The following is a 25,089-nucleotide window of genomic DNA, read 5'->3' as shown; positions in this document are numbered from 1 at the left end:
TTCCGTCGCCAATCGATTCCCATGATGATGGAAATTGATCCTCGTCTGCTTCTCCATTATTTGATTTCGTGGTTCTCTAAGTTTCTGCACAGTTATAATCTCTCTCTCCCTAACCTACCCATAATATGAAACACGGAGCCTGAAGTCTTCCTTCAAGCTCCGCGCGGTTTTCTCATTATTTCTTTCTACGAGAAAATTTCAAATTTTAGCAATTCTACGGAGGTCAACTTTTGCTCTTTAATCAACTTACAGCATCCCAGAGACTTTAGGAAACTCTTTATGATGGAATAGACAATCTACAAAAAGAAATATTCTCGTTAAAAGCAACTCAAAAACCTAATATTCATATGCACTTTCATGTTGTTAAATCTAAATAAGCTAATTACGATATATGTGTATCGTAATTGGCTAATAAAAATGTATTATATATATATATATATATATATATTATGTGAGGTAAAAGTTAGGCAAAAGTAATAAAAATAAATAAATATGGCTATGTTATCAGATATATATATATATATATATATATATATATATATATATATATATATATATATATAAGCCATTCTCTTAGAACATTATGCTAGTTTTTGAATTTCTATTTAATTTAAAATTCAAATATATTGAATTTCAGTATAATATAAAAAAAAAAAAAAAGATTCTAACAAAATAATTTGTTCAGTTCAAATTTAAATCATTGCTCCTTTCAATTTATCTTCGGTTCAGTAATGTCCTGCCTATTTTTTTTTTTTTTTTTAACAATTAACCTGCTTGTGTTTTTAACCCTGCCTATTTTTTTTTTTTTTTCTAACAATGAGCCTGCCGGTAAAACTGCCTATTTTTTTTTTTTTTTCTAACAATGAACTTGCCTGTGTTTTAAACAGTGAATTGGCCAATGGTTAAATAATAAATTGAACTGTTTTAAACAATAAATATGCCTATTCTTAATTGTAGATGGAGGTTGAGGGTGAGGCGCCTTGGGCGGGAAGACGTGTGTTTGCACTGCCGGAGGCGAGTGTCACTTTAAATTTGTTTAACTTTTTATAATTTAATTTTAATTTGAATATAGAGAGCATTTTGTTATTCAATTGGTAGAAACGCACCTTGCCAAGGATTATTCTAATTGTTGCATTGCTCTTTTTGTTTCATATTATGATTAGTATCGTTTTTATACAATAGTCTCTGATACATAATAATCACGTTTTTGTCTGTGTAATCAGCCTTTTTATTTTGTTCAGCAATAGCCCCCCTGTCTATTTCGTTAGTAATGCCTCTACCTATTCTGTTAAACTCATATGATTCACTGATGATTAAACAAGGATCTGAGTTTTAAATAAGGATCCTCTTATCTTCTCTGATTCTTTGATTTTTTTTTAAATAATGATCTTTTCTGATTTTGTCAGATATCTTAAACAGTAGCGAGTTGTCTGATTTTTTAATCAGTTATCCTTTCTGATTTTAAACAGTTATTCCCCTGATTTTAAACTATAATTCTCTCTGATTTGTCTGAATTCTTTAAACAATGATTTAAGATTTTTTTTAAAGAGTAATCCTCTGTGAATTTTCTTGTTTTTTTTTTTAATAAACAATGATCCTGTCCAATTTTTAAACAATGATCCTGTCTAATTTTTAAACAACGATCCTGTCCATTTTTTAAACAATGATCCTGTCTAATTTTTAAACAACGATCCTGTCCACTTTTTTAAACGATAATCCTGTCTAATTTTTAAACAACGATCCTGTCCAATTTTTTAAACAATGATCCTTTCTGATTTCAAACAGTTCTCTTCTCTGATTTTTAAACAGTAATCCTGTCTAATTTTTAAGCAGTGATGCTTTCTAATTTTTAAACAATGATCTTCTCTGATTTTGTCTGATTTTCTTAAACAATTATCCTGTTTTATTTTTCAACAGTGATCCTATCTGATTTTTAAAAAATGAGCCTGTTTGGTTCAATAATAATTCAGACAATAATTATTCTGGCTGAATGTTAAACAATAAACCTGTCTGCTTTTTTTTAAACAATGATACCCTCATATTTCGTCTGATTTTTTTTTTTCAATGAAACTCATATTTCGTCTGATTTTTTTTTAAACAATAATACTATCTGATTTTCAACAATCTTCTTCATTTATAAACACTGATCTCGCTTATTCCTGACCATTTTCTGACATTGATTCTTCGTATTTTGTCAAAAACGCCCCCAACTGTTTTGTCGCTGCTCCCGCCTACTTTTATTGCAATGCTGCTGTCTGGTACTCTCAACAACATAGTGCTCTAGTCCGATGAGGTTTTGAATGACAATATTTTCACGAGGTATTTTGCGTTTTGTTTTTTGGTTTAAGTTTTTTTTCCGCAACAGGAGCATACATAAACCGAGGAATTAAAACAGATCCCATTTTTTTGTACTATCTTAGAAGTTGTTTCGACGGCTCTTGTTTTGGAGTTAATAACACCCCTTTTACTGGCCATAAAAATGTTCACACCGCATTCTCTTGAATCCCTCTGTAGCAGCAGTGTTTTTGGTCGTTATACAACAAAACGGCCGTCAATTGGTCGTGTGCTGGCAGTGCTATTGAGCCCATTTCAGCACACCACGTGTTCTTAATTGTTTCCGGCAAGGAATGCAAGTGTCACTAATCCCTGTTGCAGTTTCGCTGGCTGTCAGTTACTCTTCTAAAACCCTACTGCTTGTTTCTCCCCCTCGTCTATTCTTTCTTTTGTGTTACAAATTTCTGTAGGTACTCCAATACTTTGTAAGCTGGTCTCGGTTGTGCGCATTAACTCGCTGAATACGCCGTGGGCCACAATAAGCCGCCAGTGGAATGGTGGTTTATTCTCGTGTCACGCGCAAATGTGGCAATTGACAGATTTCACTGTTCTCTTTTATGCAGGTCCATAAGCCGTATCCGATTGAAATGAAAATGGTAATTCACCTGCAGCAGTGGGAGAATGGAGCGTCTTTTTATACTTGGTGCGATGAATCGGAATAATTGATACTTTGTTATTAACAAATGAACCCAATTTTGAATGGCTGGACGTAACCTTTTTTTCCCACCGAACAGTGACCGAGTTAGTCGGTGTTAAAAGCATCTTAAAAAAAAAAACCTGAGGTGGTTTTTCATCCAGCAAAACAGGCAGACTGACTATAGAATTTACAGGCAATACAGAGACGCCCCATAGCATTAGTTTTCTCGATAAAATAAGAAAAACCTCATTGAATTATTGAAAACACAATGTCAAAAAATGTAAGAAATTCAAAATGTCATGCTGTTTTTCGAAATTCTAAAAATATTGAAATAAAAATTTAGAGTAGTTCAGTTAAAAAAAAAAAAAAAAAACTCTCATATTAAAGAAGTTGCATGCGTTCTGTGGGGGATGGAATTTGAAGAGATGATATTTTATATTTTTTATAATTTTTTGTGTATTTTATATTATTTATTTGTTTATTTTAATTGTTCCCTCATAATGTTTATCCATCTTATTTTAATTTCCCCACTTACATATTTGACTTTACTTTACAGGAGAATTCCAAATTCGAGGGAACTTCTTAATTATTTATAATTCCCCTCGGACAGGCTGAGTGTTCAAGAATGACAAACAACACACACACATTAATATATAACATAACATTTTATTTACACTTATATACACAATACAAAAAATTATCAACTCTCAAGCACATATTATTATTTCTCAAATTTGCCTATGTATTATCAGTTATATATGACAATTAAATACAGTGGTTTTACTCTAAACAAGGTTATCCACTTCAATACAACTCAGTCAATATCATTACATAAACTTATTTTAGTTTCTTCCTTCTCCACACATGAACAATAATTACTTAAGAGGTTTAGTTCACACTCTTTCTCTTATGTAAATCTTATTCTTACCTTATAAATTGATTTAGGAATTTCACTCTTAATTTCTAATTTAATTAGTGCCCCATTTTGTCTTGGGGAATATAACTTCACAACTTTCTTTAATCAAGACAGATAGTACATTTGACATTAATTTCTGGACTAATGCTGGTCCCAAGGGTTAGCTACATTCATAAGGCTATTTCTTTCTCTGTATTCTCTACCCTTGCCTTCCAAAATATATCATACCTTTATGTTAAACAATAACAAATATCAAATTTCTCTCCTTTTCCTTTCTACATATGTCTAATTATACATTAATCAAAACCCAAAACTATCATCTGACTTATCTCTATATTTATGTATATATTTATATCTTCGTATATCCTTCCCTTAACATCTTTCTAAACATTATACTAATCTGATATTAGAGTTCCAGCAGTCCTTTATTTGTGAGGGAGAATACTATATAACTAGTCACTTACTTAATTTTACGAATCGGATTTCTCCGTTTTGGGGCCTTCAGCTCCTTGTCTGGGAATGGCATCATCGTTTACCAACTGCATTCATCTCAGAACTTCAAGTTTCTCCATGGGCTGCAGTCTACGTCTGGATAGGGCATCATTGTGTCTTTTAGGAAATTTATGGGCTCGTCTTCGATACTGCTACTTAACCTTCGGTTCAGCTATTCTGGCGGACTAGGAATTACAACTTTTATCTTCTCAGCTCACTTATCTGCGCCTTGCCTTTATCACTGCCTTCAAATGGTCGACTAGGGTTATTTCTCTCCGTACACAACACTTATTTGCATGCTGGCCACTTTCACTACCTTCCGATTACGGACTAGGCTTATTTTCTCCTTACCAAGGCTTCTACTTTCAGCTTCACAAGGCTGCTTCTTTCACTTATTTTCACTCTGGCCACTTTCACTTCCTTCCGATGACGGACTAGGCTATTTCTCTCTACTATATTTCTTCCATGACCAACTACTCGACTGTTCTCTTTTATTATGAAACTCATCTAACCCTTCTTAACCCACTGACTGTACTTAAACTTATCTTACTACTTCATCTTAACCTTGTCAGAACATTCTCAACTGGCTGGCAGGACAGGATAGGATTTATATAACCCTACACAACTTATTACTCAATTTTCCCACTAACACTGTCAAAAACTCACGTCTGTCTTTCCTAACTCATCTCCACAAACCACTAACAAAAGCCCAACTCCGTGTTCTTTTTAACCCATTTCCACAAACACCGACAAAACAACTGTGTCACTTTCCTAACTCATCTTCACAAAAACACCAACGAAATCTCAACTGTGTGTGTCTCCTTTCTCTCCCCGTTCACTCATTTTTGTCATCTCAATCACGTACCACCTCCTTATGTCGGGCCTGCCTTTTTTTTTTTTAGTTTACCCAATCTTCTCATTTTGTCTTATTTTCATCATTGCCTATTTGTCCTTTAAAATTTCTCAAGCTGTATATTCAGAGCTCATTTTAAAAAATTTCCAAATTTTTCCCAGGCAATCCGCTGCTTTGAAGTTCGCCGTCACCTTCGCCACCCCTTGTCAAACTTAGCAGATTTATTTTACATGCTCTAACAACCTTGCCATCGCCGACAGTCAGACGCAAATAGATTGCTATCCGGAGCAATTTGACCGTATTTACTACCTGGCCGACAAAGGGATGTCCCACAATGTTCAGACTATAGCCCTTTCCATAGTTATTCGGACCTGCTCGCCAATAGTGGCTGTCATGGTGGGAACTGAAATGTCCCCTAATTGCCAATAGCTTACCGCTCCCTTCTCTAATTCAACCTTGTCTAATTTTTAATTCTTTGTGAGTGACCTAGAATAATATTAGTGACTGGAAATGTTTACTGTTCTGTTTTGCTATTTCCTAAGCTTTATTTTAAATAAATCTCACTCATTTTTAAATATTAACATGTAAGATTTTACATCTTACAGTTCCTAGTCAGTTTACTGATTTTGTTGAACAAAACACCGGACTTTCTGGGAGAAAAAATAAATAAAAGGAATTTTGACAGGATTCCAACTCAGTCCTTTTTTCCACCCCTTTTGTAGGGAGAATGGTCATTATAACTACTGTTCTACCAGCGAGGAAAGAGTGATAAAAAATAATAAAAGATATCACATAACGTGAAGATAAAGTTTTGATGTTCTTTTATCCTTTCTTTAATTTTGAACCCATAACAGATATTCTTAAATTCATGCACATAAGTCTTACTTCAGAAAACCCAACACAGTTTACTCTCATCAACAGTTAGTTTAAAAGAACTCCACTCTGACTTAGTTTCCTTATGTCCCTGACCTTGCCCCTCTTGACTTTCTCATTTTTCTGTTTTTACGCACAGTCTTCTGGAAACCGAATTCTGTTTTACTGTAATTCAACTTTCTAGAAGTAAAACGTCCATAAAAAGGAAATATTTAACTGTTAATGAGGTTTCTTTCTACAGACTTTGTCAGTGTTCCTTTTGGGCCTCCGTAGCCAGGTGGGAAGGAGCAGCAGTGCGTAGCACACGCTTCTTGATTAGACCGGGGTTCGAGCCCGTCACCACCAAATACGGAGGATGCGGAAAGGTTAAGGAATGACCACCGCATATCCTGGAGCAATATGGCCTTAGTTGCTAATGCTCCTAAAAATCAAACAACAACAATAAAGTGTTCCTTTTGATAAATTATCCAGGACTAGTTCAATTTTATGCATTATAAGGTCTAACTAGAAAAGCCCGAGAGCTCTTATAAGCTTGGTTTCGATAATACCTGGATTATATCAGATACACAGGACATCTTACAGTTTAATTTACATTTTATGCAGAGAATATCTTTGAAGTTCTGAGAGATGCGCGAAATCCACGGTACTCCCAAAACTTGAACCTCTTTAAGGGAAACAAATGGAGCAGGTGATATTTTATTAAACAAAAATAATATAATGTATAGCAGATGACTTCGTTGAGTGGTGTTTTTAGGCAAATAAGGCTCTTTAGGCTAATGGATGTTATTAATGTCGCCTGTTAAGTACAGTAATGGTTTTTGTTGCCATAAATTGATTTTTTAAGGGAGAAATGTTCATCTGCATTAATATGCATGATCGAACTTGTTCCTAAAGGCACTAATTTATGATCCACACCTACTTGATGTCAGTAGGGACATTTAACCCTAATCGTAATAAGTGTTAATTTCAAAAGTATCACTGGGAGTGAAATGTTTGAGAGTTATAATTTGTAGCCAGACTTCAGCTTATTACAACTAATTTTCTTGTGTGCTTAACCCCTTTTCCTTGAAACGTATTCCCTTTACTTCACCGTAGAATGAGAAACATTCATGAGATCTGTCTAATATTATTGCCAAGTGTGGACAGATTGTCTCTTCTAGAGTGTTTGACCAAAGTCACTTAGTCCATTACAGCAACTGCGATTTTTATAATTCTTTTTGAACAGTGTCTATTAGAAAATCCAAGAAAAATACTAACTGTGGATTAAAAACAGAGAGAATAATTGATATAGCAATGGAAGTAAATATACGAGGAATTTGTAATAGATCGTTGATCACAAAAATGGAATGCTTAAGATGTTAAACAACTTCTTTTCCCTGGGCGAAACACTTGTTCATATAACGAAATGGCAGGATTGTAGTGTGTGGGAGAGCAAGAACCCTCGTGAGAAAATTGCCAGATATCAACGTTGCAGCAATTTCGATGAAACTACTCCATGATGGAATCGCTTTATACTTGTGTTGCATCGCTAACCAATGAATCCACTAATACATTGCAGAGTTTAGTGTAGTTCTGTCCATTCGCTAAAATTTCCAACAGAATACAAGAAGTATAAACTATTTAGGATGTACAGTATTCTATTTTAATTCCACATTATTAAAAATTATTAAAATGCTATTTTATTTAGACAGATAAACTAACCTTTCATAGCGCGCACGCTTAAGTATTTTGATTATAACTTTGTTTCATAAACAGTTTCTATTTTGCATAAACTACCAAGTGTTTAGTGGTGTTTATATTCACAGAAGTATTTAAACGCGGCAAAAGAGGGAACAAAACGTCTGTTTTAAATTTAGATTAGCTTGCAATCAAAGTAATTTGCAGTACTCGCTTTTTCTTTATAGAATATGGACGTATGTCCCCACCAGATTCAGTTAAGATTCAATTATTCTTAAACAGCATTTCAGAGTGCAGGGGAATAGAGTTTTTTTTCATTTTAGTTTAGAGTTTCAGCAAATTTATCGTTCAAGCAATTATCTTTTAGCCTCACAAACCATTTCAAAAATTACTAAATCATGTATTATTAACAAATCCTGCGGTGATCTCTTGGATGCTTTGTGCTGTTCGTATTAGTCGATGGTAGAACATTACCATAAATTAAAGAGATTTGTTTTTCAGAGATTTAAATGTTTGTGTTCTCAAAATATATACTGAGGTCTTCAATTATCCAAAGTATGCAGTTCGAATTGTCTTGCATCCAAGTAGAAAGTACAAAGGACATCAGACCATGTCTTCATTGCCTTGAAAGAACTTTATTAATAATATTATTGCCTTGAAATATAACTAAATGTAACCTGCATTGAAATCTAGAGAGAAGAAAGTTTAAATTCCACTGCAGAACGTCCAAACAAGAGAAATAGAAAGATAGAAGACAGACTTGATTGAAAGCAAACACTTCGGAGTCAATCCAAATAGAAATACTTCAACTATAGTGAAGTGCCATTCGTTGTCTTGTAAACTACAGTTTCTAAGAGAATTCCATCCCTTTAACAGCAGTTTTCACTTTCGGATCAGTTTTGTAAACAAGTGAGGAAAAGTACAGAACCAGTGGACATTGTAGCTGACAGACATCTTAAATGCAAACTGTTATTTCAAAAAAAAAATAAATAAATAAATAAGCCATATTAGGGCCACGCGAAAACCAACTTATCTATTTGCCTATTTTTTGCACTTAAACCAGAGTTTCCGGGAGAAAATTTCGATCCAATTCATGGGCATAAAAATTGCTTAACTCGTTGTTAACTAAGAGCTCTTTTAGTTGAAGTAATAGTGAAGGCCAGGGTCTCTTGAACGGTATAAAAAAGAAAACGTCTTGATACTGATATTATTAAGAGAGAGCGAAAATATTTATAGTCGAGAATTATCGAATTATTTTCACTTAAAAAAGGAAATGGCCCGCGCATTGTGGGAACATTACTCTGTATTAATCAGCCCACAGACTTTTTTATTCTTCTAGTTTTTATAAGATTTTTTTTTTGCCATTACATACCCTATTTCCATTATTAAACAGAATTTAATCCTCTTAAGTTGTATATTTTTTCTTAATCTTTTTAAACCTTTTAACCCTTGTTTGATGTTTCCATTTCTCTAATGGATCACAGCTTTTTTTTTCTGCTTTCCGTGCATCGACCTTTAGCATAATTGGTTCTTTAAAATAGTTGTGCTACAAATTATTTCTTAATAAAATTTTTTGGCCAGTGAGTTTATCTCAGATGGTTCAGTCCAATCATCAAAGAGCAGAATTTTCAATCCTTGGAAGAAAGCAGCAAAAAGGAAAGCATTTAAAAAAATCTGGTTGTCATTTTATTCTCATATATTTGCAGTTTACTTTACAAATATTAATTAACATAAATGTGAACTTACCTTGAAATTCTACTTGTTCGGTTTTCTCGGATGAAGACTTGAGTTCATTTTGAGTTGAATTGCTATTTCTGAATTGCTATTCAGAAACTCTGGAAGGTCATTCTGGAAAAAGGGTAGAGGCAATCAACCAAGTTTTAATCAATATTTAATAAAACTTCCAATCGTTTATTTTTATGCTGTCTATAAACCGTCTCGTGAAAGGACTCCATTGGAAAAAGCATCCCTCTCATAAAAGGATGTTTCCAAACTTATCATGTATAATCTATGAAAGGAATAATCTATGAATAGGCATTTCGCAGTTTCGTACACTTCTGAAAGAGAAGTTGTAAAATATGAGTCTTCCAGCGGTATTTGCAGCTTTTCGAGTAGCTGCTCGTGTAAGATCATGAATTCCAGATGAGGGACAAAACCGATCTTTTCTCTCCAGCCGTAATAAACCTGCAGGAAATTTCTACGTCGTGATTGCTCTCGCGAAAATGCTATTATTCTTCGCAGCAATAAATTCTTAAAGTTTCGGTGTGTGTGCGAAAGAGAGATGATGAGATGAGGTGTGTTTTAAGAAGCGATATTTGAAAACCGAGTTGGAGTGATATTGTCCTTAATATGAATGACCTTATGAATTTCTAACGCTGAAAGGTATTGTCTGGATTATGAGTTCACTCAGTTTTGCACTTTAGAATAATTTATTGTTTTAACGATTCTCTTGATGAAGGTTAGTTATCTGGAAGCTGAAACGTCAGTTCCAAGCGTACAAGTATATTTCGGTACTTCCACTCACTCTCAGATTTCTCTTCGTGTATTTTGAGAGGCACAGTTCAGTATTCACATTAATCTTTTGAAACTGTCAATTATACGAGTATTAACCAATGCCGTTCAGCAGATTACAGCTGGAATATTACTCACATCGTGTTTCTCCAGCAGGAGAATTATCTGCCGAGCTTCTACCCGAAAGAAATTATCACAATTCTACTAATCCGCTTTACTGCATCGGTTGTTTGATCTGCTGTACTGCTAATCCCCGATAATGCAGTCGTTCTCGCACATCGATTTCATCTATTAGTCGATTCAGTGTAGTGCTTTAATGAGTTCGTTAGAGCTAGTGGAACTATAATGTTAGAACTTATTTAAATTAATAATGATGCCATATTTAGCTACGCGGAGCTGTAATAAATTGGAATTTTGCAAAATCTCTGGAGTCGATTCAACTTTATTCTTCAGAGAAACCAAGCGGATACTTGTTTTGGGAACATTCAGGACTTGGTTTATATATTCCTCTTTGTAACGAATTGTAGCGTGGTTTGTAGCGCGTGGTTAACATTCATCTGAACTACTGGGCGACAAATATATCAGTGTGTTGGCTTTGCATTATTATTGAGTATTTATTTGACTTTTAGTTTTCAAGTTCTTCACATTTTTTTTTATTTACTACGTACAACTGGTATTGGGAAGTAGCCTTCCTGGTAGCACGGTTGCCAGAAACACCATAACAGCATACACTGCACAAATTTTGATAGCATTGCACTCATTATTATCTAAAACCGCATCTGGGATGTATCGTGATTATTGGTTGAACACTAATCAAGTAACATCCGGCCAATGGTGATCTTGTGGTCTGAAACAGCTTGTTAATGCGAGAGGTCAACGAAGACTGGACTCGTGTAAGTTAACAGAAAGACTACGGCCAATAAAATAACAATCTATTACACCAGTGGTAACCAAAGAAACCTTTCAGATCTGGTTCCACTGTTGTCAGCAGAAATGAAGAGTGTACGATTTACATTAAGCTCAGCAGCATCAGTTTAGAGTGGAGAACTGGAAAAGAAACGTTACCTGGTCTGATGAATCTCGGTTCCTGCTGTTTCACGATGATGGTAGGAGGAGAATATGGCCAAAACAGCATAAGTCTATGGACTGAATCTTGGTGGTGTTAATGATGCAGCCTGGGGTATTGGCGTTATGGTGTGGGAAGTGTTTCCGTGGTGCACATTGGAATCCTTGATACCAGTGGGGCAATATTTCGATACCACAGCGATCTGCAAATTGCCTACGACCAGGCACATCTCTTCATCGCTGCAATAAACCCATCTGGGAACGGTTTTTCTTATAGGAAAATGCACCATGTTACAAAGCCAAAATGGTAGAGAACTGGTTCCACGAACATAAGAGTGAATTCAATGTCTGCGGTGGCCTCACCAGATCTCATTCCAACTAAGTATTTGTGATATGAAGTAGAAAGAGCTCATCTACATATCCGCAAACATTCAAGCTTGGTGGTCCATGCTGTTGTAGTTTATTGTTGGACCAGCAAATTGGTGCTTTATTTTGAGCCAGAAAAGTTTTGTAGTTCGCTGATCAAAGCTGTTGGCAACAATGCGGACCAGCATTCCTTTGATATCTCGTCTGATCAGTCCAGGCTGTTCTGATGACTAAAACGGGGCCTTCTCGCTGTTAGGTAAATGCCTAATAATATAGTCACTTGGTGTATGTTTCAGCAATATAAATAATTTCTTTGGCTTGTTTTATTCTTCGTAAGTATTATTCTCGCATTGCCTGTTTCCGGTTTTACCATGAGAAATTTCCTCGGAGATCTCAACTTTTACCCTTGACAGATTCTTTAGCCAATATAGCCAGATTCTTCAGGTACGTTTCAAAGATACTTATACTGCATTCTGCATCAAAATCAGTTTTCACTGCTTCAAAAAGGCAGTTTTAAATTCTGTCTAATTATCATTATCGCCCTTGACAATTAAACATAATGCTGGCATTTCTAAAAATGAACTGCCAGAATAGTCCATGCTGTATTGTGGAGCTACGCAGACCACCAATTAGGTAGTCTACTTATGACACGTAATGTTTTATGTATATTCTGTTAATGTTCCATAACTCGATAAACACGCGAGAATCCCCTAACATTTTATAACGCAGAACTTTCAGGGTTTTATAACGCTTCAACTGCATGCTATTTTCTGTTAATGCGTTTATTTTGCGTTATAAAATATTAACTCGCGTTTTGTAACACATTTTTAAGAGGCGAATTTGTTAACTGCGTTGTATTAATGATTAACAACTGCGCAAGTTCGAAATGGCGTGGCGAACTATGGCCATAGACGCTGATGCGCCTAAAAACTTCGCAAACAAACAAGCAAACAATCGAAATGGCGCAGCTTTAAAAACTCAAGCATGCGCAGTAGGTAATTCAAGTATTACCAACGAGTAGTAATGTTATCTACTGTGGACGGGAAAGATCGGGCTCCAGAAGAATTTTTCTAAAGGAGTAGGCCTTTCTGCAGAATTATATTGCAGTACAGTGCTGCCCCCTGCATTAAATAAAAAAAAATCTATATGCGAAAAATATTAAGCTTGTGTTGACTTGTAGACTTGCCACTGTGAATGACGCGCGGCATCCAATATTGCATCCTTACTTTCCATTTTTTTTTTCTTGCTACCAGTTCGTTTATATGCAAAGCTGTGTACCTCTCCCCACAACTAATTTATATGCAAAATTCCTTCTTAGGAAACTACAAAATTATCAAGTGTTTTCTTACTGCAACTTACGATAAACAACGAAGAAAGTAAATCGGTAGACTCACCTGTTCGTTAGCTCGCTGAGAAAACGTGATGTGGGTATATTAAGAGTCGCCCTTGGAGAATCTGGGGGTTTCCTTATTCGGAACTCATTGCAGTGGAAAGACTTGTATTGGGAAAGAAGCATGTGCCTCCAAGATGTAATGAATTCAGCTGGATGGCAGGCGGTTTACTCTTGAACAAGGTCGTTTAGTGGAAAAATAGCGCCCGTGGGGTTGAACCGAAAATAAGTAGATTAGAGCGGAATGGTAAATCTGGAATAGCTCACCGCATTATTAGATTTGGACAGATTACAACAAGGCAGCTCGTTGTGTGAAGGAAGTTCTTTAAGTCTCGTCCATAAGGAGAGTATTTTACTTTCACCGGACAGGAGCTTAAGACGGCTGATGTAATTTGGCTCACCCTCTTTGCAACGGTATTTTTGCTGTCCTGTTTGGCTGTCTTTAGCTTTATATTTGCTTCTGTTTTTCTTTTATTCATTCACTTTGTTTTTCTTTCATACTTTACTTCAGTGTTTCCAGTTTTATTTTCCTTTCCTTAATTTTCATTTTCTGTATTTTTGACGTTAAAAAAACGTTTTTACTGGCGTTATTCCAAAAGTTTTGTAACGAAAAACCGTCATGCGAGAAGTGTTACGGAAGTGACGTCATATACAGCTTCCGCCAGAAGGGAATTATTGTAACTTGTATGATGGCAACAATAATCTATCTTCTGCTGGACCAAATTTAATAAAATTTTGCACAGAGCTGCTCTATACTAGAGGAAAAACTTTTAAACTTCTGAAAATTGCAGTAGATTTTCCAGGATAGTGGAAAATATGAACATGTGATCTAACGTAATAAACGAGGTAATGTGTGTAACGAGCATATCGTTGGAAAGCTAAGGAATTTAGAAACAGAAACATTAAGATACAAAAAACTTTCGGAGACTGGGAAATGCGTTAATTCTAAAACGCATCGAGAGTTGTGCACATTTATGATAACATTCTTCAACTTGTACATGTCATCAGATCTTTCGATAAATACTATACGTAATGGAACAACTATAGATGGTGTATTTAGTCGTGAACTCTTCCTTGTAATAATTATACTTTAGTCATCACAGACCAATACGTTCAGTAACCGATATGTAATTATTATTAATAAAATAAAAACATTGTTATTTTGTTATCCATGAATTTTATTAATATCCGAAAATTAAAACGCCTGCCGATGACTCTAAAAATGTAAAACACGTTAAATGTGCCAGCGGCAGGACACATTATGTACCTGATACAGATTTTTTTTCATCCCAACATCTTTCTTTTAACCAAAAGAAACTTCTTATGTTTTTAATATTATCCTATTAATTTTGAATGTTTGAAAAAGCATTGTAGGAATTTCAGATGGACGAAGAAAAGGAAAAAAATTGCCAGTTACCGAATTGTACTGAAGAACACATCAGAAAAAGAAATATGGAGTCACCTACATCCGATAAAGAGAGAGAGAGTCAAACGAATGCACTGAGAGAATCTGCTCATTACCACTTATCAGATAGTGGGTTTATTGAGTTTATGGAAGTAACTTCAGGCTTGATTATCGGCCTATGTGGTCTCAATATCGCGTACAGATGCAATGGCACGACTTATTTCAATCACATCCCCACGATCGTTAGCTGACCCTGTGAGAAGACCGAAGAACCCACCGCCATAGTTCTCAGTGATGTATGGCGTACATCCATCGACTGATTACTCTTAGGTCGTGTTCCACAACATTTCTCCGTCGTAATGGAGGTTGTTCTCCTGGGTGATGGCGTTCCACATCAAAGCTAACCGACACCGGAGTCAATCCGGTCAGCAGGGTGGGGGAGGAGGCGAGTCGACACTTGGAATGAACGCTAGCATAGCGTCATCCTTTAATTATGGAGTAGACGCCACCAGACAGACGATTGTAACTCAATATTGAATCTGTAACGCGATCGGAAAGAGAAATGTACCGACTTGATGGAGGTATGCTTCGGTATTTGCACTTCCGGCCAGCTTTCTGCCATGAATTATCTCTAGATGTCGCTCCCCGTGCGTTTTTGTTTTCGCTAATGAAATTGCGCTACATTTGTCCATTGGTTAGATAGAGCCGTACTGGAAACAATTATAAAAGTAATTTTAGTTGATCCTAATGAACTTTTGCGAACTGTGCAGATCAGAATTGGCAAGTTTGCACGAATTTGGGTCAAGGTCACGGAATGTCAAAGGCGATCTCAACGTGTGTTTATATAATACGGTTTCTTTAGCGAAGTGCAGTGAAAGAGTCACTCCAGCTTTCTGCCGAGATTGCCTTTGAAAGTACCTGTCCGTCACTTAAACGTGTACCAAGTTGCATCATGGGAGTCGCATCAAATATACGTGTCCTACTTCTGACCAAAGTGACTGTCTTAGCAAACTACGTAATGGCGAGTGGAAGAGGATAAAAATAGATCTCATTTAGATGTAGAATGTCTAATACCTTATAGATGTCTGAGCAGAGACTTTCTCTTAAACCTGGTGGAAGGATATCGTTCTATGCTTTTATAGGGACAAAAGATTCAACATTGTGTTCTCTATGAGCAGCCCAATAAAAATTGAACACAAATATCCTATTCACAATACGTTAACCTAAAATCACAGTTAATAAAATATAAAACGAAGGAGAAATTAACTTTTTTTTCCATATTTTAGCAGCTTTCCCAGTTTTGTTGAATATTCCACTTTCTCCTTTCTTTCAGAGAGCAGCGCTCGATTCGACAGAGGAATTCCAGTTACTGGAACCACCAATAAGATGATAAACAGCATCGTATTAATATTAACTTGAATTTTATCGGCTGCACTCACTACTGATCTCGAACTCCTAATTTTAGTTTCCACATTTTGACATTTTCTGCTAGATCTATACTTGGAGATTGCACTTACGTTGTAGGACCCAGTCCACTTTTCTTTTTTGCTCGCTTCACTCTAACGAACACGTTGGCTACCCTTTTTTTTTCAAAAGGAGTTCGTTGCGCCGAAACTTGCCTACTTTTTATCAATTTTTCAAATGCCAGTATTCCTGTTGAATAATGTAAGATGTTTTCAGTCTTCCAAGATATATCTACCTCCTCTGTATCACTCAGATAAGCGTGACAGAAATGCTAGCCAACGTAAAAATCCCTAGTTATATATACAGAAGCCATGGACGATGCGATTTTTCCTGGTTACTCCATTAAAGATTGTATGCTTTGTGTAATGCATTCGTGAGTGTCTGGGATAACATATATTTTTTTCCAGTTTCGCTCTTACCTCCAGTACTCCAAAACCATGTCTTATTCGATATTCTTCACTGATCTCTTAATATTTAATTAAGATGCGTATACCGTTGCGCAAAGAGTTATATATTTCGATTAAATGTCAGCTTTCGTGGTTAAGTGACAAAACCAAGGTTAAACAATTTAATAAAAACACTTTTATTAAATATTATCAGTCTCTTAATTATAAAACTAAAGAGTCTCAAGCGTTAAGTAGTGTCATTGCCCATGAAAATTAGTTCGTGTTTTTTTAAATTTCGTTAACGCCATTCCTTCTTAATTTTTAACGCGCATTTTCTTACGCAATTTTGTCTAAATTACCGAGTTAATCATCGTAGATTAGGAATAGTGAGGTTGGTAATGTTTGTACCACCTAACTTCTAATTAACGGGTAATTATGCTTACTTTTCTTTATTAAATGTGGGTTTGTCTTCTTGTTGAGCGAAACGAATCTTGTTCAGTTTTAAGGAAGATTGGTAATGAGCAACAGATGTTTCCAAATTTGAAATAAGTAGAATAATTATGATAAATGTCCATGGTTTGTTTTTTTAGTGACGTTTAAGAATTATCTCAAGGCATAGACATCTTATGAGACAATGTCTGCATAGCGACAAATCCTGATTCATGGAATTAATTAAATTCAAATTATTGTTAATAATTGTTATTTTCACATACTCGTTTCAAAAAGGAAAGGCTAAGAAGTTGAAAATTAACTTAACATTATATTTTAATTTTTATCTGACACTTTTTAAGGGACATTTTTAAGAGAAGATGTTCCACGATACAGAGGACGAACTATAAATTTGGTGTTAAGTATCAAATGAATCTGACCAGCCTTCCAGTGTGTTCTAATAGGTTTCAGTCCGGGACCAAGACAAATTAATATGGACATGTCCACGGAAGGTACTTCCATTGTTATGCTACAGAGGACATTATTAGGACAAGGGATTCGGTTGAGATGACAATGGAGGAACTTTGATTAGTACAACTGTCTTATGTGAAGCCAGATATTTCATTAAGTTTGTTGGGGCCTTCCCTCAACAACCATAGTACAAGAAACATCATGGACTGGAGAGAAATCCTAGGTTTTTTCTTGTTGTAAATCCATTTAGCATTTTTTTCACGATATTGGTCTCGAGGTTTGCATCTAGAAAATATAAACCATCATTTTAAAGTCTGAACCAAGCAGCGAGTTTATGATGTGAACCAGAATTTAATGAGTTAATGGATAAAATAGTTTAAAGGTAGTACTTTAAATCTTAACTACTGTCACTCTCACAGGTAGTGCAATGGTTATAATCTTCCTACTACACCGCTTTGTAAAGGCCTGGTTTCGAATCCCTTCATCGATGCGAGTTTTATGGGCTTTTTTGCCATATGGTTGAATTATTCGACCAAAAACAAGAGTTCTGTGGGTTTTTTTTTTTTTCTCCCAAAACTTGGGACCATGAAAAATCGACCAGGGAATACAGCAAAGACAAAAATATACTGACTAGGGATACGATATCCTTAGGTCAATTTCTTCTTTAATCCGTTGGTTTTTTTTATTTTTGCTTTATTCTCAATATGGAGTTTTTTATTTTATAAATTGTTCGAGGCAATAATTTGACATTAAATATCTCTAAATACTGAGATGTGAAATACAGCGAGATTAATATATCACATATTACGTTGCTGTGGTGTGTTCTTCTTCCATATTATGCTGAATGAAATAGTGATTGAAAACTTCGCTGGCTTTGCAATCGACCCGTTGGAGACACTCGGAGTTTCTCATACAGCTACTTCGCTGCTACCACAGAGTGATTTGTCAAAATTTAAACATATTTAAGCAAATACTGATATATTTGTTATTTATTTATTTGGCTGTTAGTATATATATTTCAAATTTAGTCGCTGAAGTATTTAATAAAAACAAGTTATTAAATTTCATGGGGATTTTGAATCCACGAATCAAACGATCTTTTAACGATTTTGTGACTCAATGATTCAGAATTATTTTCTGATTTTTTATAGCAGCTACTAAATAATATATTGTTTGGTTTTCGAGAATAATTTAGACTTGGATATTATACCTTTATTCATATTTCTATTGGTAAAAAATTAATACAGAATGGCATTTACAGTAACATTCGAGTTCAGCAGAAATTGACAGCCATTGCAATGAGAATAGAACACAGCTCCAGGTAATGCACTGCTCGTTTACTGCCCGAAAGGTCAAATATTCCAGCGACCTTCAACAAGTCGAAATGTCGGTGTTGCACGGTAATTAGCCATACACTATAATTAATGAACTTACTATTCAGAGCGACGAAGTCCATTGGGCAAAATGTCTCTTACTGATAGTGCTTTGTGTGCCACGGATCCATGATTGTACTGTATGCTTTTAGAAGTGTTGGCGATCCAGAGCGTGAAGGGAGGTGTTTGAAAATGCATTTAATTGTGTGAGCATTAGTCTGTCTGTGATCAGAAACCCACCGCGTCATAGGCATTGAAGATCCTCTTTTCAGTGGTTGCCTCTGCACTTTATCTGTTTTAATGGATTCTCTTAAATATAGGATTGGAGTGGAAGATGTTTGCTTAAAGATATAGTTAAATTTTAAATCATAGAGAAGGCAGAAAAGTTTCTTAAAGATTTCATTAAGAAATATCCTTCTTCGAATTAAATTTTAACCAAAGTACTTTTAAAGAAAATCATCTCAATATCACTTCCATAAGAGTGTCAAATAAAGAAACTTAAAATCGAAACACGAAGCTAGTAAATATCTTTGAGTGGAAGATGAAGAAAGCACAAAGATGCGACCATACTAGTTGGTAAAAATGAAATATATATATAGGTTTGGCAGGCCTTAAGTGGCAGAAATATTATGCAATAAACTGCAGTTTAAAATAAAATTATGAAAAATTCCTTCTAAAGATTAATACAGGGACTAACTGGTAGCCAACAGACGTTAACCTTCTTTGGCTTATCACTTCAAAAATCTCATAAAACTTGTAGATCTTATCTCCGACTTTGGAATTGGTATTTGGCTGACTCGGCGCCCATAGACCTTTGTGTAGAATGTGATGCGAGCTTGGATGCATTTCTCTGGCAATACTTTACATCGACGATGAGTTTTTTTCCACCAGCAATATCACATACCTGCATCACAGTTTTATTTTTTCATTTCATGCTCACTAAACTACAAACAGTATTGTAAAAGAAAATTTAAAAGTTCTGTGTGTTACTAAAACTTTTTGGTACAATCGAATAGTTTAAAAATATATCAAATTGTTGGGATATTGAGAAAATATAAATAAAATAAATCGATAGAATGGAAAGAATCAATGTTGAAAATGACATATCTTTTGGGATCACCGAAGTTAAACTGCTGTAGGAGGATCTATACTTTGTTGATATATTTGAATGAAAATGAATTCATACAAAAGAGTATTTAATAAACAGGGACATAATTAGTATTTGTAGTGGCAAATATAGAAGCACCAGCCCACTTCCACAACAAGTCATTTTAATTGAAAAAAATCAATTTAAATTCAGGCCCCAAATTTAAATCCTAAACTTAAATTTATGGGTGTTATCCGAGCAAGAGGAAAAATACCATCCGCAATTAGCTTAGAAAAATATCATCCCCAATCTATTCAAAGTCTTAAATACTTCAATGAGATCTCCTAGAAGGTGGCTTGTTTTCGGACGCTTCAATTTGGAGAACGAAAGTCCTTTTTGATAAGAGTACTCCTTTTTCCTCCATCACTAACCTGGTTGTTCATATTTGCACCCATTCCAATAGATTCTCAAGATACGGATAACCAGATAAGTGAATTTAGGACTGATCTCAATATCCAGTTATCTACCGTATCATATTGAGCCAGGATTAGTTCTAAAGGATGAAAAATTATAGAAGACATTTGCCATTATTTGTCTCTCTCCAAATTGTAAACAAACCAGAAACCATCGATTTTAATGAAGCCTAAATAGTATATTTAGGCTTCATTAAAATGAAGCCTAAATATACTATTTAGGCTTCATTAAAATAGTCAATCAGGAACCGCACCAATTTTTCATATAGATGATAACCTTTTGAAAGAAAACGCAAAGAGTAGGGGCAGATCAACTCTGAAAGTGAGAGCGCCATATCAACTCCTTTATATAGTGCATTGTAGGAATAGATACGATTCTCTTTCTTATGCCCAGGTCTAGAAGCGTTAAATTTTTACCAAACACCTACCAATTCAAAATGCAACTCCGAACGTTCAAGGTAAGCAGAAGGAAACTTTCTTAATATTTTCTTTTTTTCTTTATCCTGAATATTTCCGCATTATTCACCGATTCCGTGACAATGCATAATGTAAAACTCAGTTTACTTTTCCTCTTCCATCTTTCCATTTCTCTTGGTTCACTTACCAGAAAGAAGGAAATATTCCCGAAAGAAAAGAATATTATACGGGATCGCTTAAAACATTTAAACATCTGGTGGATGCACTGAATTTTCCTCTGTTTTCATTCACATTACTTCGGTAATCTGTAAAATCACAGATAAAACTGTGGCCTACTTATTTCGGTAAGAGAGCCTTTATTCTATTTTCTGTTGAGTTTTTTTTTTCTTTTCCTTAGAAAGCACACAGGAAAACTTCCAGAAATATACTTTGAGAATTTTCTTGCAGTTTTCTTGAAAGTGTAACAAGACAGATATTCGTACGCAACTGTGAAGAACCTCACGATTAGATATGTTGCTAAAAATATCGCTTATTAAAGGATGTACAAAGCTTGTAAAATTTTTCGTGTCCCTCTAAGTATTTTTTGATAAATATTCCGTGTTTTCTACTAATTCTATTGTCCGTTCAAATACTGATATATTTTGGGAATATTTCCAATGATTTCAATTAACTTGCATTCAAACATTGAATTTACTAAGAGCGATTATTAATTCATGAAGCAAATTGTGCTCAGTATTGAAGCATCCTCTTGTGTCACTCCATTCGCTAAGATCATTCCTATAGAAGCTATTACCATCTTCATTCCTCGATCAGTTGATACAGCTGCCTGCATTCTTGTTGTAAGTTCACTTATATCAGCTGTTTATCCAGAAGATTTTTATAAGCAAATTAAATATTCTTAATTTAGTGCGATTTTTCTTTGCAGAACCACACAGTACTGTCCCACCTCGTATTACCCACCGGGAGGAGGAAGTCAGATGTAAACAAGGTGACACCGCCTTTCTTCCATCAGCAGCTGAAGCACATCCTATTCCCAGTTACAGGTGGTATCGACAAGAAGGTGGAAGACCCATCCCCGTAATTCTAGGTCAGAGGATATTCCAAATGGGAGGGACATTGGTATTTCGAAGGGCTGTTGTTACAGACAGCGGCAAGTATGTGTGCTTTGTTAACAACACGGTTGGACAAGAAAAAGTAGAGACGGAATTGATAATCATTGGTAAGTTCTGCTAGGATTATTAATTTTAAAGGATAATGGATTGTCCGTTTGGTGTAAAACGCCTCGATATAACTGTTATTTCATTCATGTACGTCCAGACAACACACAAAATACAGCCAGCAGGGATGAAAGTATCCACAATAGACGTTTTATTTATTTTTGACATTTTTACGATAGTTCATTCATGATGGAGGTTTCTTTATCGATTAGTCGCGGTTGTACGATTGTTAGAATTCAATGCAAAAAAGCAGTAAACTTTCCTGTAATTGCATCCTTCGTTGCCGGTTGTCGATCGCGTGAGAAAAGACAGAAAAACTCCAAAGCACAGATGGGGACTTGAACTTAAGTTGCTTCTTTCAAAAAGTAAGTAACTTATCAACTCGGTGTGGGGGGCGGGGGGATCTTTGGTGTGCTGAGAAAGTCAGCAGGTGTTCACCATCACCAGTGGAAAGTTGTATGGGAACCTCGATTACACGGAAGGTGTAGGCAATTATTCTTTAACAAAGACTAGCCGAACTCCGAGATTACAGAGTATCTTACAATATGTATTGGGTGATCAGTTTGAATGCAGCCAAAATTATTCAGAAATGCGGAGTTCTTTCTTTTTAGAATCGACTAATGCTCTTAGAGGTAAAAAGTCACCGAAATGAGAAAAATATCCATCAGTTTATGATGAAATGAGATTATAAAAAGTGATGAGAGCATTACTGATAATCGTGGCATTTCTTTATTTTTTCGTCATTAATAATAGCCTTTTATCTTTATTTAAATAGTTTCCTATACTCATCAGTGGTCATTAAACTTACCAATCCGTATAGAGAAAAGAGGGGACAACTGTAATTATCAATAGAAATACTCGGTGGCAATTAAAATCATACAGTAATGTCGCGCAGTACAGGCTTCATCAATGATGGCGTACTTTAATATTTAATAGTAGTAATATAAGAGAGAAAAATATGTCTGATATAACTTAAAAATAATAATTAAACAGCTGAAATTATGTAGTACAAAACAGTTTGTCAATTCTATTGAATAATTACAAAAAACGGCGTAATTTTATCACTTCGCGGAATAAAGTAAATTCTTTCACAATATAGGAATTTCATTTTTAACTTCCTTCATTCTACTTTTTAATAAAATATGTTATTAATGGCACGTTTCGATAAGTATATTAGAGCAACTTAACCAAACATCTGTAAAATATTCGAATTTATTACTGATTTTTTTTTCTCTCTCTCTCTCTCTTTCAGTTCGTATTCAAGTCCGCATCACTCCAGCGCAACAAACTGTGCCTGCAGGCCAGCAGGCGCAGTTCAACTGCACAGTTTCTGGGTTTCCACTGTACGGTGTTTCATGGATGAGAAATATGCGCCCTCTTATGGCAGGAGAACGGGTTCGACTGATCGGAACCAACATACTGTCTCTCACATCTGTATCCAGGGAAGATCGAGGGGTTTACCAATGCTTTGCTCACAATAACTTTGACTGCGCTCAGGCATCCGGAGCTCTATTGCTTGGTGGTAAGTGTGGTTGCTATGGTAGCGAGTGAAATTGACCATGTCACGCGCACTTCATAGAAGACGGAGAATGTAAATGTCAGTCTATCTGTCTTTTTAGGCGTGATGAGAGCATTTCTAGAACTGCTTTCCATCCTTGCTTAATCGAAACTATTTGCAGCAGATGATACTGTACATGCAAGTGCCCACGCACCCTCTGTGTGTGTGTGTGTGGTACTTGAACGTATTGAGATTACTGCTTAAAACCGACGGTCAATTTATGCAGCATTCACGATTCAGAACTAACTTTATGGTGACCATATATCAAAGGAGGGCACCAGTGCATATATTTACATTAAAAAGAATGAGGGAGGCTTTCCACTAGCACCAGAAATAGCTATAGTGATGTGTGGGCGCACTTGGTATTCAGAAAGTGTAAAACTATAAAATCAGTCCTTTTTAAAGTTTATTATTAAATATTAACAATTCTTTACTTGCTCATTAAATATTTTATAACATCGTTTTGAGAGGAAATTGGTCTACTCTGTCCACTTAGGTGTTTTTACGACCAGTAGTTTTTTTTTTTTTAATGCAGCGAATAAAAATATTTCAACAGAGCAAACTCTCATTGCACGAATAGCCCAGGTATTTCACTACTTTAAAATAAATTATGCCACTGAAATGCTCATCTGGAATTTATTTAACAGACGGGATAGTGCTGTGACAGCCTGTTTCAGGACTTAATTGGCCCCTTGTCACCTAGCAGGCGTTCTCAATTAGTGAATATGAAGCAACTTAGTGATAAAAGGTTCCGTTTTTTGCACTACAGTTTAAAATATACTCTCCGCAAAAACATCCAAGTTGACAGAATAATTCAAGCGCTTTTCCATTTGCTATATTATATAATAATAATAATAACTTTGATATTAACAAACATAAAATATAATAATAAACGTTACCTATTAAATATGTTGAGGCTTGAAAAGAAACTATGATTTAATCTTATACCCATCATATTTCGTTCCTATAATTTATTAAAATCCAAAAATAAAAGATGAGTCTTCCGCTAAGAGCAACCTTGGTATCATTTTATTTGTCTTCAGGCACCACACTTATGACTTAGAACCGGAAAACTTGGCGTAGAAGACGACGAACTCAATATTGGCTGTGTATTGACCCAACTAAAGAATTTCCTTGTACATGGCAAAAGGCAGTATGCCATAATTTTCCATCTACGGCCAAATCATGTGGGAGAAAGATCTTCCTTAGAGATCACAATGGTGAATTCCAAGGATTCTAACGAGATGAATTTTCAATATATTTTCAATAACGCCAGATTATATTTGCTGCAATTATATTTTAGAAAAACTATAAGAAAAGGCCTTGTGTGAAGTCTTCCCCTGTAAATCCCACTTTTCTGCACGACGAGGATGCTTTCCACAGCTGTATACTGCGTCAGTTCTTCCACCTATCTGTACTACCCTAATTTAAAATTCACTAATTAAGTAAGCTTAACTCATGCATTTTATAACGAAGTGGGGTCTAGGCATGCGATACTTGGCATCTTATCTTTACGTGAATAAATGAATATACGCTATGCACGGCGTCAATTTCTACCACGGATTTACGCCTCGGTTTCTCAAATGTACAACTACGATTAGATACGCGTAACTTTAATTTAAATTTCAAGTAGTTTACTTTAAACTTATCTTTCTTTTTCGGTAATATATTCCACGTTGTTGAAACATTTCCGTA

At 35.3% G+C, this 25,089-nt stretch overlaps 1 protein-coding gene across 3 annotated transcripts in view; it reads left to right on the top strand.

Annotated features, from left to right (window-relative positions):
• The window catches only part of LOC150084399 (cell adhesion molecule Dscam1-like), a 395,640-nt gene that overhangs the window by 214,124 nt on the left and 156,427 nt on the right, over positions 1-25,089 (top strand). For all 3 annotated transcript variants that reach the window (XM_090375205.1, XM_090375204.1, XM_090375206.1), the window contains exons 5-6: positions 21,545-21,838; positions 23,089-23,358. In XM_090375205.1, coding sequence (XP_090231331.1) covers positions 21,545-21,838; positions 23,089-23,358 — 564 coding nt within the window. The remainder of the gene's footprint in view (positions 1-21,544; positions 21,839-23,088; positions 23,359-25,089) is intronic.

Source organism: Mastigoproctus giganteus, chromosome 6 (assembly GCF_048544385.1).
Source record: "Mastigoproctus giganteus isolate SK-2022 chromosome 6, ASM4854438v1, whole genome shotgun sequence".
Classification (NCBI taxonomy): domain Eukaryota; kingdom Metazoa; phylum Arthropoda; class Arachnida; order Uropygi; family Thelyphonidae; genus Mastigoproctus; species Mastigoproctus giganteus.
The sequence above is the reverse complement of the archived record's forward strand: the minus strand, read 5'-3'. Positions and strand labels throughout refer to the sequence as shown.